The following is a 14,717-nucleotide window of genomic DNA, read 5'->3' as shown; positions in this document are numbered from 1 at the left end:
GGGAGTTGAGTCAAGAGGAATTCAGGCTGGAATTGCCTGTAGAGACAAGCCCAACCTGGATAATGCAGGTGAATAGCCAAAGGGAAGGGGTTTCCCTAAGGTCACAGCTGCTAAGAGATGGAGTGGGAATTGAGGGTTAGGGTCTGTTGAACTGGCTTCACAGTGAAACCCCACCCTGCGCAACCTCAAGAGGGGACAGAACATTGGTAACTGCTACCCACTTGAGCTTAAACCTTGGCAGTCTAGGGTGTGTGGTCCCAGATGACGTTGCTGGTTGGCAGGAGAGGATCCAGGGCTGGGGTACTGGCAAGAAACAGAGGCTTCTATTCCGGCCTACGGGCAACTGCTCCCTCTCCTGGGTGATGTAAGTCACTCCCTAGGGTGGGGGCCGCTGGGCTATTTCTGGAAGTTGGGATGAGGCATATCTCCTGGCAACATAGATGCAGCTAAACTGGTGGTGCAATGATGGAGAAAGGTGGATGTCGTCACTGGAGGGAGGGTAGCAGGACCCTGGTTAACCTTAACCTGACCCCAGTGACTTCAAAACACTTTTAACCATATGATTCCTAAAGGCTCAGCTCCAGGACTACTTTCCAGGTCAGAATGTGGTCCACCAAACTTGCTGCCCCGGCTGTATGGGATGGCACAGGTAGCATGAGGTTTTAAAATCTCCAGTGGCTCCCTCAATCTTTAAATGGTTTACCAAAATCCATTTGCAGGCCTGAAAGATTCCTACAGAAGACTTCTTGGTCCAGCCCATACTCTTTGAGATCCTGGCTTTCAAGCAGAAAGCCCTTCACAGATCTCAGGGACACAGAGGAACCATGACATAAACCCCCTTTGCACCTATAGCCCCTTGGCACCTACATAGATCCCCAAAGCCCTTGATGTTTTTTAGTCATCTTTTGCCCCGTTAGAGATCTCAGTGATCAGTAATTTCTCAGTCTTCCACAGATCTTTCATAGAAAACCTAAATCCCCTCAGAATCTTCCACTGACTCCCAGTAGTAGTTCTCCATAGCCCATCAAAGAGCACCTCTTCACCACTACCGTCAGTCCCTCCACACATCACGGCCCCTTTTACACACTTACAACTCCCCCACCCCCGACCCAGCACCTCTCTTGAGAATGTTCGCATTCCCTACTGACATCCTATTAGATTTCCATCGATCGCCTTCAAACTCCTACGGACCCCAATCCTTTTGTGGCGGTTGCCCACGCGCGGCCCACTACGCATGTCCCACGGGTTCTGGCGGTTAAGTAACGTCGCTATCTTGCCATGCACCGCCGCCCTGCTAGGTCCTTTCTGCGATTCCCTAGGCCTTAGGGCTTAACTCAAAATTTAACTTTTTCGACTTGGAACTGCCATCAGAGGGCAGCAACCACCGTTTGGCTGGGCAACTACAGGTCCCAGAAACACCCACTTGGATCTGTGCTGATTCGCCTGCAGGCTTCGCAAAGGGAGCAGGAGAGTGTCCGTACTTTGCCTTCTGGATAACGTAGTCCGAAAAGGCTTTAGCGTTACCATCTGTCGCCATTCTGTGTCCTCTGGGAATTGCAGTCAGGAACAGACCTAGCGAACAGGACTTATTTTTAAGGCTTTAGAAAGGCCAAGACAGTATGAACCCAGGCTTGGATTAAAGTGAAGTTCAGAGACTCCATTTCCCACCATTCTCTAGGTGGGAGGGATGGAGAGCGCTTTCATTCTAGTTCCAAGCATTTCCGGGAGAGGGAAGGGAAGAACTCTATTTCCCAGCGCCCTTTGGGGATGCTCTTCTTCCGGGTATTAATCAATAAATGGAGCGAGTGAACGGGCTCTCAAAACCCAAAGCTACTTCTTTCAGCTGTCTTCCTTGGTTTGGGCTATCCAGAATCCTTTAATTTAGGAAGCGCGAGAACGCAAAACAAAAACAAAGCCGAATGGGGGTTCAAGACAAGAGGTTCTGTCTTTTTAATGCTCGGCTCCGCTTCCACATTGCTAGAAAAAAGCTAGACTGTATCCGAAGACAAGTGCTCTGGAGAAAGAACTTTGTTTCCCAAGCCCTTCCTGGGGACGGGGAGGGGGTTTTTCCCTTCCTTATATGTGTGCACGTGGATCTAAAGAGGTGCTTGAACCTTTTTCCAGCAGTCACTGACCGACTTGGACTCATTCTGAGTACTTGGCGGCGAGGAAGAAAGCATAGGCACTTCCCGGTCTCCCTAGAGATCTGCCGTCCTTAACCTTTTACCCACACTATCCCGATGGTACCCAGTGGACTTCACTTCCCAGCAAGCCTCGGAATCTAGCCTCACAAAGAGTGAGGATCCGCTGTGGACAGTTCCCAGCAGGCTTCGGGCGCATGGTCGATCACGCCCCCTTCGTTCATGGGGAGGCTGCCTTGAACTCCATTACCCAGAAGGCACCGGGGTTTGCTGTAACAACTGCCCTGAAACCTTAGACTACATTTCACCGCCGATTACATTTCCCAGCAAGGAATGCGGCTCAGCGTACCTGGCATGGGGAGCGCGATGCCTACCCTGCTTCTGGCCTATCTGTGGAACTGCGATATCCTCTTGGGATTTGAGGACTACCTGGAACTCCATTTCCCGTAGTGCTTTGGAATTCGCTTTACACCTGCAATGCGGTGAGGGCGTGGTGACGACTCCATTTCCCAGCTTGCCTTACGGCCGGAGGTCTGCAGGTTTACCGACGCCGACTCGATTTCCCAGAGGGCACCTGGCTCCGCGAGACACGCAGCCAAAAGACTTTAAGTGAACGACTGGACTCCGTTTCCCGGCGTGCTTCAGGACTGCACAACTCAAAGCGGCTGCGACTACATTTCTGAGGTACTCCTCGAGGCTTCCTGTTGCCGCAGTGGAGCGAGTGCGCGGTTCTATTTCCTAAAAACTAGAGGGTCCGCCTTCGGCACAGCCGACTGACAGATTTTCCAGGATTTTATTTCCCGACGTGCTGCGCGACCCGTCACCCGCGCCGTGTACTCTGAGGCCTTTGCAGACTCCATTTCCCGGCGTGCCACGCGGGCTTCTGTGCCTGCCGAGGGCGGCGACGGCGGCGCGGTCGGCAGGCGGACTTCATCTCCCGGCGTGCCCCGCGGCGGGCGCTGGGCCGGAGCCGGAGCCCGAGCGGCGCGGCCTGGAAGAGGCCGGAGCCCCGGGGAGGCGGCGGCAGCGGCGGCGGCGGGGGCAGCCCGGGCAGCCCGAGCCCCGCGACCTGGGCCTGCGCTCGGCGCCATGAGCGGCGGCGGGCCTTCGGGAGGAGGCCCTGGGGGCTCGGGCCGGGCGCGGACCAGCTCGTTCGCGGAGCCAGGCGGCGGAGGCGGTGGCGGTGGCGGTGGCCCCGGGGGCTCGGCCTCTGGCCCAGGCGGCACCGGCGGTGGGAAGGCGTCGGTCGGTGCCATGGGTGGGGGCGTGGGAGCCTCGAGCTCCGGGGGTGGCCCCAGCGGCAGCGGCGGAACAGGCAGCGGCGGCCCTGGTGGCCCCGGCGCGGGCACTAGCTTCCCGCCGCCCGGAGTGAAGCTGGGCCGTGAGTACTAGGGGACCCCGTGTGGGATGGTGATCTGTTTCCCTAGTTCTCTAAACATCGTTCGGGTTCTTTCACATGCCCACATAGGAGCTCGAGGTCACTGTGCTTCTCCAACCTGGGATTTGAATTCTCTCTCTCCCAGAGAAAGGGGTTTAGGGGTTGCCATCACTTACAGTTTAGGATCAGAATTACTAACACTCAGAGAAACAGGGGTCACAAGTTCTTATTCTTCTAGTAACAAGGTCTTGGATCCTTGAGCCTTAAAAACAGATCTGACGTTGCCATCCATTAGAGAACAGGATCAGAGGTCATAGTCACTTGCAAATGGGGATCTAGGATTTTGTCCCCTAAGAAAACAAGAATAAGATCACTATCAGCACCCCCCCACCACCACCACCACAAAAAGGGGATCAGCATTTTCTCTTTCAGAGGATGGGGATTTGGACTGAATATCTCTTAGAATTAGGGATTTGTGGTTATTTGTCCCCAAAGAACAGGGCCAGGTTTAAAACAAGGCCTGACATTATTATCCACTGAAAATATATAGAGCTTTATGCCAGTGGTGGCAATTAATAGTTGTTACTTTTGCTTAGCAGTAAGGACAGATTGAGAATAAGCATACCTTTTAGACCAAATCTATTGTTAGTATTCTTTAAAAAAAAAAAATGGAATTAGGGTGGGTCACAACTCCCCATGAAATATGGATCTAAGATGATAACTGTAATCATTCTGGAGTATGGTGTCATTAGTTCTGAAAAAAACAGCAAGGTAGGGTTATCTCCTTCCAAGAGAATGTGCTACTGGCCCCTCAAAATGGATTTGGTTCATCAGTTTTCCATAGGAAAGGGGTAACTATCCCCTAGGAATGGTACCAAGTTGTGTTGCCATTAAGAAAACCGGAATTGGGAAGCAGAGCTTTCCTTCAGAGGCCTGAGGCCAGATTAGCCCCACTAAAGAGAGAGATCAGGTTCACCATTCTCACATTTGGTTCTACTCTGGATCACACAGATGAAGAGATCAGGTCAGTGCCTGTTGTACTACAAAGTATTTGGCAGGGATATCTATCCCCCAAAGTGCCCTGCACTAGTGCCAGGAGAGTACATTCATTTTTGTCACCAAGAACCAGCTCCTCCAGGGAGGATTTAAAGCTCACTGTCCTCCAGGCTCTGAAAATGGTCAGGGCTTTCCCAAAGTAAGAGTACTTAAGGGTTTCTGCTCCCTTTAGTGGAAGATGTTAGGTCATGATTACAGGAGGGGCTGGAGGACAGTGGGCTCACAATAGTTGGATTCAACATCTGGGGATGTTAGTGTCTCCCAATACCATGATTTGCTGCTTCCTAGAAATAGAAATTAAAGGATGCCAACCCTTGAACAGCAAAGAGGTTTAGGTGTCATTGTCCTCTCACATGGGAGGAGACAGGATTTAGGGATCCTTGAAAGGAAAATGGGAAAGGTCAGTGGGCAGGTGGGGGAGGGCATCCTAGCAGCCACCTTTCCTCAGAGAGTAAAAAGGGACAAAGAAGCCCCAGTGAACTTTTTGCAGATTTCCTTCCCTCCCACAGCTCTCCGATTGAGTGGTACAAGAGGGGAAAGGTCTATGGATTGTGTGTCCCCTTTGTTCCCCAGGTGACAGCGGGAAGGTGACTACAGTGGTAGCCACTGTAGGCCAAGGCCCAGAGCGCTCCCAAGAGGTGGCTTACACAGACATCAAAGTGATTGGCAATGGCTCATTTGGGGTTGTGTACCAGGCACGGCTGGCAGATACAAGGGAACTGGTGGCCATAAAGAAGGTTCTTCAGGACAAGAGGTTCAAGGTAGCTTGGGGGGAATGGAGATGTGATTTGGGGACTGGGCATGACTGGTGAGAGTACCCAGCAACAGTGCTGAAGCCTGGAGTTTTGAGGGGGACTTGAACATGGACCAGAGGAGAAGGGGAAGGAAAGGAACAAGTTGTGTGGAAGATGGGAAACATGGATTCCAGGAGAGCAGATAGATGACATTTATTGGACATTTGTTTAGTATAAGTGCTTGACAAGATTCTTTGAGGATTGATGCTATTATTCTTTTCTTTTCTTTCTTTTTTTTTTTTTTTTTTGCAGTACTGGGGATAGAACCCATTCATTTATTTTTGACACCAGGGATTGAACCCAGTGGTACCTAACCACTGAGCTACATCCTCAGCCCTTTAATTTTTTAAAATTTTGAGACAGTATCTCCCTAAGTTGCTTAGGGCCTTGTGAAATTGCTGAGGCTGGCTTTGAACTTGTAATCCCACTGCCTCAGCCTCCTGGGTCACTGGGATTACGGATGTGCACGACCATGCCCAGCTAGAACTTTTTATTTTTTATTTTAAGAAATTATTTTTCTTCTTAATGTTTTTTTAGTTGTCAGTGGACCTTTATTTTATTTATTTATATGCGGTGCTGAGAATCAAACCCAGGGCCTCACACATGCTAGGCAAGCACTCTACCACTGAACCACAACCCCAGCCCTAGACCTTTTTATTTTGAGATAGGGTCTTGCTAAGTTGCTGGGGCTGGCCTCAAACTTGCTAGCCTCCTGCCTCAGTTTTCCAAGTAGCTGGGGTTATAGGCATGCACCACTGAACCTGGGTATTGTTATTCCCATTCTAAGTAAGCAGAAATGAAACTTGTAAGTGTCCGAGTCAAGAGTAGCATCTGATCAGACTCTCAAGCCCTCCACTTTAACCAGTTGATTATACTTCTTCCCAGAGGTGAAAGGAAACTATCAAGCTGATCCTGGTGGTTCTGAAGGTTGCCCTCTGCCCAGGTGTTTTGCAGTGCTGTGCTCACTAAACCACTTGTCTTGGTGTGGAACTTTGTGGCACCTGAGGAAAGAGTGCCCTTTTTCATGAATGCAGGAGCTAGCAGAGGCCCAGGACACTAGGAGGCAATGGAAGTAGAGGGATAATTGTTTGGATGACTGGCCTAGGCTAAGTCCGGATGGGAGATAACTGAGCCTCAATCAGGGCCTGGGTCTCAGCAATGAGAACTTTCTGGCAGGAGGAGCTCAAGGGTGTTAGACATAACTTAATTAGAATTGGGTTCCATAAGTGGGAGGGATCTAGGTGTAGGAAGCTCTGATGCCCCAGAGAGAAATAAAAGAATTGGGGAAAATACTGTGACTGGGCCTTTTGGGAAGAGGTTGAGATATGGATCAGAAGATGAGGATTAGATGTTTGGGTTCTGGGCCTCAGGATCCAAGCTAGCATTCAAGATCCCCAGTGCTTCCAAGGGGAAGCATTTGGGAGTGTGGGGACCAGGGTGACTGGATGACCACTGATCTATAGTTGCTTCTGCCATATGTGGTGTTGCCATGTGGCCACCTCATCTAATTTTTCAGGGAAGACTGAGAACTAGCTTTTTATAAGTGCAGGAGTTTGACATACATACATACATACATACATACATTTATTTATTTATAGTGCTAAGGATGGAACTGAGGGCATTCTTGTACTTGCTAGGCAAGCACTCTACCACTGAGCTATATCTTTAGACCCTTAAGGACTTTTTTTTTTGTACTGGGAATTGAACCCAGGGGTGCTTTACCACTGAGCTACACCCTAACCCTCTTTTATTTTTAGATAGGGTCTCACTAAGTTGCTTAGGGGCTTGCTAAATTGCTGAGACTGGCCTCGAACTAAGTAGTCTGGGATTAACCCACAGACTTTCAGTTTATGTGTGAGGGGAAGGGGTTGGGGATAAGGAATTAAAGGATGCCCTTTCCAAGGGGCCTTGAAACTTGATGTGACCCAGGGAGCAGCTTCCTGCTATGCTGGCAGGAGTGGGAGTAGAGCTTAGGTGATGATGGTATGAGGCAAGGGAGACAGGGGTTGGTTGTATTGAGATTCTCTCCCTTTGCCCCCAAGAACCGAGAGCTGCAGATTATGCGTAAGCTGGACCACTGCAATATTGTGAGGCTGCGGTACTTTTTCTACTCCAGTGGGGAGAAGGTGAGACCTTGGGATGCTAGGGGTGAGTGTGTGGCCGTACTTTGACTCTATTGTCCTGCCTGCCTTTTTCATGAGGGCCAGTCCTTCCCTTGCTGTTCCCTATACACTTTGCCTTCTTCCTTCCTCACTCTTAACCTCACAGTGCCTCACGAAATCTCCTTTGCTCTGTACAGAAAGATGAGCTTTACCTAAATCTGGTGCTGGAATATGTGCCCGAGACAGTGTACCGGGTGGCTCGCCATTTCACCAAGGCCAAGTTGACCATCCCTATCATCTATGTCAAGGTAGGAAGACTGCAGGTTGCTGGGGCCTAGGCCCACAAAACCAGGGACTCTGGAGCTTCCTGGGTTTTTTTTTGTATTCCCTCATCTTCCAAGTTTATGTTGGTCTCTTGAGTCCCCATGTTCCCTACCTCTGTCCCCATATCTCCCCAGCTGGAGTTCACCAAACACAGGGGTGGGCCAAGGCAAGGGCTGACTGAATCAGGAAAGCAACCTGACCAGGGAGCTGAGGAGGCTACAAGGTGTAACGCACACTGGGAGCCCAGTAACACCAGTAGTATTGGGGTTAGTGGGGGCCAAGAATGTAGAGGGGGAGCCGCTGAGGTCAGAGTCTAAGCCTTTGGAGTCTGATCTGGGGGCAGCTAGAAAGGATTTAGGATTGTGATTGTAGGAAGTCTAGTGTCTACCACAGAGGCAGGCGTGCATCTGTCTGTATCTTCTGTGGGATGATTTGCATATGTGGCACTGTACCCTGAGTGTTTATGGATCCTCTGAATGAATTAATTAATGAACTAGTGAATGAGGGTTGATATGGAGAACAGGCTGCTACATTGTGAGGTGGGTAGATTCCTTTGCTAGTGGTCACTCAGGCCCAGCTGCTTCTCCCACTAGCTTTAAGCACTCTATACCTAGTTGAGCCAGTGTCAGTAGTACCCATGGTTGCTGCTATTGGACTTCACTTGGGAGGGCAATTTTCTGGTTGGGTGAAGTTTTGCTGATGCTGTCTGAATACTGGGCCCAGAAGTGAGCAACTCCAGAAGCACAGCTGACTGAGACCCTGGCCTTGCCCTTGAAGAGCTCTCTATTTGGTGGAGATGACGGACACTGTCCAGAAACAGTAAAACCAGCTGCTCCTATACTAGAGGGAGCACAGGGAATTCTGGAAACAGGCATGCCCTAGCCCAACATGGCTTGGGACTGAGAAGGGTCAAGGAGGACTTCTGGAAGGAGATCTGGTGCAGGGAGAAGCAGCAGCATCTGTGGTATCTCTGGGATAAAAGAGGAGGGGACTCAAAATGGTTACATGTGGTGAAGAAATTGAGCACTTAGTACACACCAGGTAGTGGCCTGGGTCTGGGGAAAGCAGAGTGATTGAAACTTAAAGGTCCCTGTTCTCTTGGCACTTAGGTTCTAGTCAGTGGGTAGAGAGAGGCAGGAAAATTGAGCTGGAGAGGGGGTTGGCTCGTGGGTGGTTTTGACTGTCGGATGGAGGAGGCTGAGCCCTTAGAGAACCAATGGTTTTTGGTGAGGGGGAAGCTGAGTGTATAGCTCCCCAGCCTACTTTATGACAAGGCCTTCTGATGTGTCTGTCTTACTCATCAGGCTTCTGCTAAGGGGTGCGATTACCTCAGTAGTTCTCAGAGTGTGGTCCAGGGACCAGCATCAGCACTAGAGGGCTTGTTGTAGATGCCCATCCTGAGGTCACAGAATCTAAATTCTAGGAGCATGGCCCAGCAGTTTGTTTTAACTAGTCTTTCATGTGATTGTGCTGCACACTACAGTTTGAAAACCAGAGGTTTCAAACATTAGTTTCCTGAGGCTGTTGATTGGCCAGCAGGGAGAATGGTGTGGAAGGGCTCTTCATGCTGAGACAGTGGGCCAGTGGTGTGCTATGTGGCAAAGAGCTGGGCTGGAGTTCAGCTGTCCTCTGTCTGCCCCAGGTATACATGTACCAGCTCTTCCGGAGCTTGGCCTACATCCACTCCCAGGGTGTGTGTCACCGTGACATCAAGCCCCAGAACCTGCTGGTGGACCCTGACACTGCTGTCCTCAAGCTCTGTGATTTTGGCAGGTGGGCCTGACCTTGGTGTGCTGGGTGGCTCAAAGGGTAAGAGGGGGCCTCATCCTTCAGCTTTTGTTTACTCTTGTCCATCTCTTCCCACAGTGCAAAGCAGTTGGTCCGGGGGGAGCCCAATGTTTCCTACATCTGTTCTCGCTACTATCGGGCCCCGGAGCTCATCTTTGGAGCCACTGATTATACCTCGTCCATCGGTTAGTTATAGGAGGGTGTGGCTGGGGAATGTGTCTTGTAAGTTTTGAGTTCTGTGTTCTGTTTGCCAGACTTGGTGATAAAAGCTTAACCTCTGTTCTTTTACCCAGTCCTCAATCTTAGTCCTCAATCAGTCCTCATACCTGACAAGCAATCTAAGGCTGGGAGGTGTGAGGCCACCTGCCTGCAGTTGCATTGCTGGGACTGGGCAAGGCTAGGATTTGAAAACTGACCCGACTCTAGAGTCCATCCCAGCTTTGGAACTTCCCAGTTAGCCCTCTGTTCTCAGCTGGAGGGGAGGGGCTGTCAGTGACCTTGGAGGAAACTGGCAGGCAAGGCTTTGCCATCTTTAGGGTGCAGCCTGCTCCCAGGGTCTCTGTGTCCTTCTCTGTTGATGGGGATGGCAATGCCACCTACCAGGCATGAGAGGAAAGCTGAAATGCGGGAATGAGCATGAAGAAGTTTGAAAGAACATCAAAATATAGGAGGGACTATATGGTCCTCAGATGTGAACTGGGGTGGTAGGATCAAGGTACAGACCAGGGAAGGGTAAGAGGACCATATTGCAGCCCTTCCCACGAGGAACAGAGATGGGCGGTAAAAAAGGCAGTTCAGGGTTTAAGCCTTTTAAATTTAAGACCTTTTTATAGACTTAGGCTAGAGGCAGAGAAAGGGATCCTTGGGGTTACTGAGCCGAGGAAATGAGGACTGGAAGCACACCTAGACTGGAAAGTGCAGCTAAATTGGGTAGACCTGGAGAGTCAAGGTCAGGATTAAATGTTCCTAAGTTGTGTGACCTTGGGCCAGGTACTTCACTTCTTCTCTGACCTGAGAACGTGGAGCTCTTTGACACCTTGAAGTATGGCCATGTTTGCAAGGGGATGGCCTTGGTGGCCCTGCCTGCCTAGCCTTGAATCTCCCCTATTCCCTTTCAGATGTGTGGTCAGCCGGCTGCGTACTGGCTGAGCTCCTTCTCGGCCAGCCCATATTCCCTGGGGACAGTGGGGTGGACCAGCTGGTGGAAATCATCAAGGTGAGGGCAGGGTCAGGGAGGGGTGGGGGTGGGGGGTAGGGATAAGGGGCCCTTGTCTCAGCTTTCTCCTTTTCCCTGCAGGTACTGGGAACACCAACCCGGGAACAAATCCGAGAGATGAACCCCAACTACACGGAGTTCAAGTTCCCCCAGATTAAAGCTCACCCCTGGACAAAGGTAGGGACTCAGGTAGCATGGCTGAAGGGGGGGTCCCCTTGGAGGCCAACTGGTCTGGTGACCTCGCTTCAGAATCATTGGGAGGATTTGAAGTTATCCAGGGAGTCAGTCAATAACTTTCATCAGATTTCAAAATTTATGGTATTTTAAAAGTTGAGGACCCACAGGTAAATTCAAGAGTCCCATTTTTATGGCAGGGAAACTGAGGCTCACAGCAGGTCTCATGGAGTCACAGGACCTGGGCTGGTTGCCCACTCAAAACAGATTTCCTCTTTGTGGTTGTGCCTCAGTTTTCATATTTGGAAGTTTGGGTCTGTGGGAGGCAGGTGGTTATATCTGCGATGTGCATGGTTCTCCGGTGCCTGGGGCACCTCTCACCCTCATGACTCCAAGACCCTACCCTCAGGTGTTCAAATCTCGGACACCACCCGAGGCCATCGCGCTCTGCTCAAGTCTGCTGGAGTACACGCCGTCCTCAAGGCTCTCCCCACTAGAGGCCTGCGCCCACAGCTTCTTTGATGAACTGCGATGCCTCGGAACCCAGCTCCCCAACAATCGCCCGCTTCCCCCCCTCTTCAACTTCAGTCCTGGTGGTGAGGGCACAGCTTGGGAACCTGTGGAGCTGGAGGGGCAGCCAGATATGTGGAGAAGAACTTTGTGTTGAAGACAGGAATGGGGCTCTATAGGGGGTATGAGGCAGGCTTTGGGCTTGGGAAGATGTCTCCCTAATTGAGTGAGAGCCATAGTTGCCTCAGTAGCACTCCACCATCTGTCTTTTGGTAGCTTTTTCCAGTTTTATGTTTAAAGAAATTTGTGGCTAAAAGTGTCCACAAACTGATTTCCTTGTTTGGTGCCCAGTCATAAACCTAACTGCGTTTCCAGAAGTCCTGCCCTTGCCTCCTCCCTGACTAGGTTTGTCAATTCCTGTCTTTAGAACTTTCCATCCAACCGTCTCTCAATGCCATTCTCATCCCTCCTCACTTGAGGTCCCCGTCGGGCACTACTACCCTCACCCCATCCTCACAAGGTAAGTTGGGAGGCCATCTGCTGAGGGCTAAAATAGCACTTGTGAGCCTGGGGGTGGGACAGGACTATACTCACAGTACTTGAGTGTCCTGCAGGTATTTTTAAGTTAGTGACTTTTTGATGGCATAGAAAGAGCATTTCACAACATGTCAACAACCCTATATAAAGAACTGTTACCTGCATTTGTTTTTAAATCCTCACTGGAGAACCAAAGAAATGCATTTGGTCTAAGCAAGCAAACAGTTATTGTTCATGTTTGAAAATGGGAAATTTTGGGTTAAAATCCAGGTTTCCTCTTTCCCCTGGAATAGAAAACCAGAAGCAGCAGTCCTGGACCTGCCTGTCCTCATAGCTGCATCCAGCTGCCCCTTCTTGTGGGGAGCCTAGCTCTCTGGTGTGAGGCACTCATTTATCCAGCTGGCCTCTTGGTATTTGAGTTTGCAACCGTGGACCCAAAGTGGCAGCTTTTAGCTTTTAATGTAGCATCTTACATTGAGTTCCTACTCTTGGGAGGGTGGTCCTCAAAGGCAAAGCCTAACTCCTTCCTTCCCCTTCCTTCAGCTTTAACTGAGACTCAGACCGGCCCAGACTGGCAGGCGCCTGATGCCACACCTACCCTCACTAACTCTTCCTGAGGGCCCCACCAACTACCCTTCCACGTCCATCTGGGAGCTCCAAGTGGGGCTGGGAAGGGGGGCCATAGCCCATCAAGCTCCTGCCCTGGCTGGGGATCTAGACTAGAGGGCAGAGGTAAATGAGTCCCTATCCCCACCTCTAGTCCCTCCCTCACCAGCCTCACCCCTGTGGTGGGCTTTTTAAGAGGATTTTAACTGGTAGCGGGGAGGGAAGAGAAGGAAGGACAGGGGGTTGGGGGCATGAGGACCTCCTACCCCCTTGGCCCCCTCCCCTATCCCCAAGCCTCCACCTCTTCCAAATCCCTCTCCCCTCCTGTGTCCCTTGTAAATAGAACCAGCCCAACCCATCTCCTCTTCCCTTCCCTGGCCCCTGGGTGTAAATAGATTGTTATAATTTTTTTCTTAAAGAAAAACGTCGATTCGCACCATCCAACTTGGCCCCGCCCCTTCCTACAGCTGTATCTCCCTTCCTGTCCTCTGCTCCCAAGGCCTTCTCCCTCTTCTCCCCACCCTGGAGGGCCAGGGGAGTGGAGAGAGCTCCTGATGTCTTAGTTTCCACAGTAAGGTTTGCCTGTGTACAGACCTCCGTTCAATAAATTATTGGCATGAAAACCTGCTTTCTGCATGGCTACCTGTTTCTGCCAAGGTGAGGGGGGTACTTGGACAGCCATTTGAGATCAGGAGTATGCTGTGTCTAAGGCAGGGGATCGTTAGGAGGCCTGAGGCCTAAGTCCCTAGCTCAGGTACTCAACCTTACTGCACCTTAGTGCTTCCCTCTGCACATGCTCCTGGGAGGAGCCTTGCCTGACTCAGCACAAATCATCTGCTTTTGCTGAGGGAGGGATTAGCATCCTCAGTGACCAGTCAAGAACTGGGGATCCCTCTCAAAGGTCAAGGCCACAGAACTCAAGTGGCAAAGTCAAGAATTAAATAAGTTTCAGCCCAAGCTGCTTGCTGCTTTAGGGGCTGGAGGGACACTGGATGATGAGTCACTCAAGACAAAACAGCCTGCCTGTAGACTCTTGGTGGCATGATTATGGACAGGGCCAGAACCCAAGCCCAAGGTTTTGTTTCCATGTTTTCAGCAGGGTATACCTAACTGTTCCACCTCTCGGGGATATTGGAAAATGATAACCCTGGGAAGGTTGGGGTGGAGAGCTTGGCTTTTCCTCTTTTAAAACATGCTGCGGCCAGATGGTGGGGGCCATGAGCAGAAGGAAATGTTATCTCCTTCACATCATGCCAAGTGATGAGTGTGGGCAGGAGGCTCCAGAAGGGGAAGGGGTCCTCTGCTGGAATCCACTTGTGAACAAAAGGAAAAGGTTTGGACATGTCCCAGGAGTGCCAGGATGGTTCCTGAGGGCTCTGGGCTCTCCAAGCAGTGTACACCTGCATCTTTATATTGCCCAGGACAGACCTTGTATCACCTGTGCTCAACACCATCCTGTTTGTAAATTGGATACACAGACCATTACATGATCAAAGGAGAGGCCTCAGCTTCCTGAGGACCCCTTCGTCCCCAGTGGCTGGCCATGAGGCCCTCACTCTCCTCCCTGACAGCCTCTGCCCAGCTCTGCCCCATCCTCTCCTTGCTAGACTATTGCCACCCTCCCACTCACCTCACTCTGATCCCAGGGAGACCTGACACCCTGTTATGACACCTTTTCCTCCACCATACATACCTCCCTGAACTACTGAGCCCAACTTCCAGGGCCTACTTAGGTATCCCTGTGGGACAACTGTGAGCCCCAGATGCATTTTCCTTCTTCCCAGCACCTTGGTCTACAGAGGCCTGGGGGAGCCTGCCCTATCGACCTGCCATACAACACCCCCATCTGCTTAGGGAGCAAAAGACTGTTACTCCAGTTTTTGTAAAACAGTGGAGATTCTTTTCTGCTCCCAATACTTTTTTTTTTTTTGGTACCAGGGATTGAACTCAGGAGTACTTGACCACTGAGCCACATCCCCAGCCCTATTTTGTATTTTATTTAGAGACAGGATCTTAGTGCCTTGCTGTTGATGAGGCTGGCTTTGAACCTCGTGTCCTCCTGTCTCAGCCTCCCAAGCCGCTGGAATTACA

The 14,717-nt window shown here is 50.9% G+C and overlaps 1 protein-coding gene across 2 annotated transcripts; it reads left to right on the top strand.

Moving 5' to 3' along the window:
- The first annotated feature begins 3,165 nt into the window (after positions 1–3,165).
- Gsk3a (glycogen synthase kinase 3 alpha) lies at positions 3,166–13,253 on the top strand. Of its 2 annotated transcripts, XR_003584184.2 has the most exons (12): positions 3,166–3,522; positions 5,149–5,336; positions 7,412–7,495; positions 7,669–7,779; positions 9,438–9,568; positions 9,662–9,768; positions 10,702–10,799; positions 10,881–10,976; positions 11,383–11,569; positions 11,911–12,003; positions 12,564–12,752; positions 13,046–13,253. XR_003584184.2 is itself a non-coding variant. In XM_027945808.2 (11 exons), exons 1-11 carry the CDS (start codon positions 3,231–3,233, stop codon positions 12,635–12,637), a joined length of 1,461 nt encoding a protein of 486 aa, XP_027801609.1. In that variant the 5' UTR covers positions 3,166–3,230; the 3' UTR covers positions 12,638–13,253. The 2 variants fall into 2 exon arrangements, 1 of the variants encoding a protein (XP_027801609.1); XM_027945808.2 differs by having other exon boundaries at positions 12,564–13,253.
- Positions 13,254–14,717: the final 1,464 nt, after the last annotated feature.

Source organism: Marmota flaviventris, chromosome 18, assembly GCF_047511675.1.
Source record: "Marmota flaviventris isolate mMarFla1 chromosome 18, mMarFla1.hap1, whole genome shotgun sequence".
Taxonomy (NCBI): domain Eukaryota; kingdom Metazoa; phylum Chordata; class Mammalia; order Rodentia; family Sciuridae; genus Marmota; species Marmota flaviventris.
Note: the sequence above shows the minus strand (reverse complement) of the source record. Positions and strands in the feature narration are given on the sequence as shown.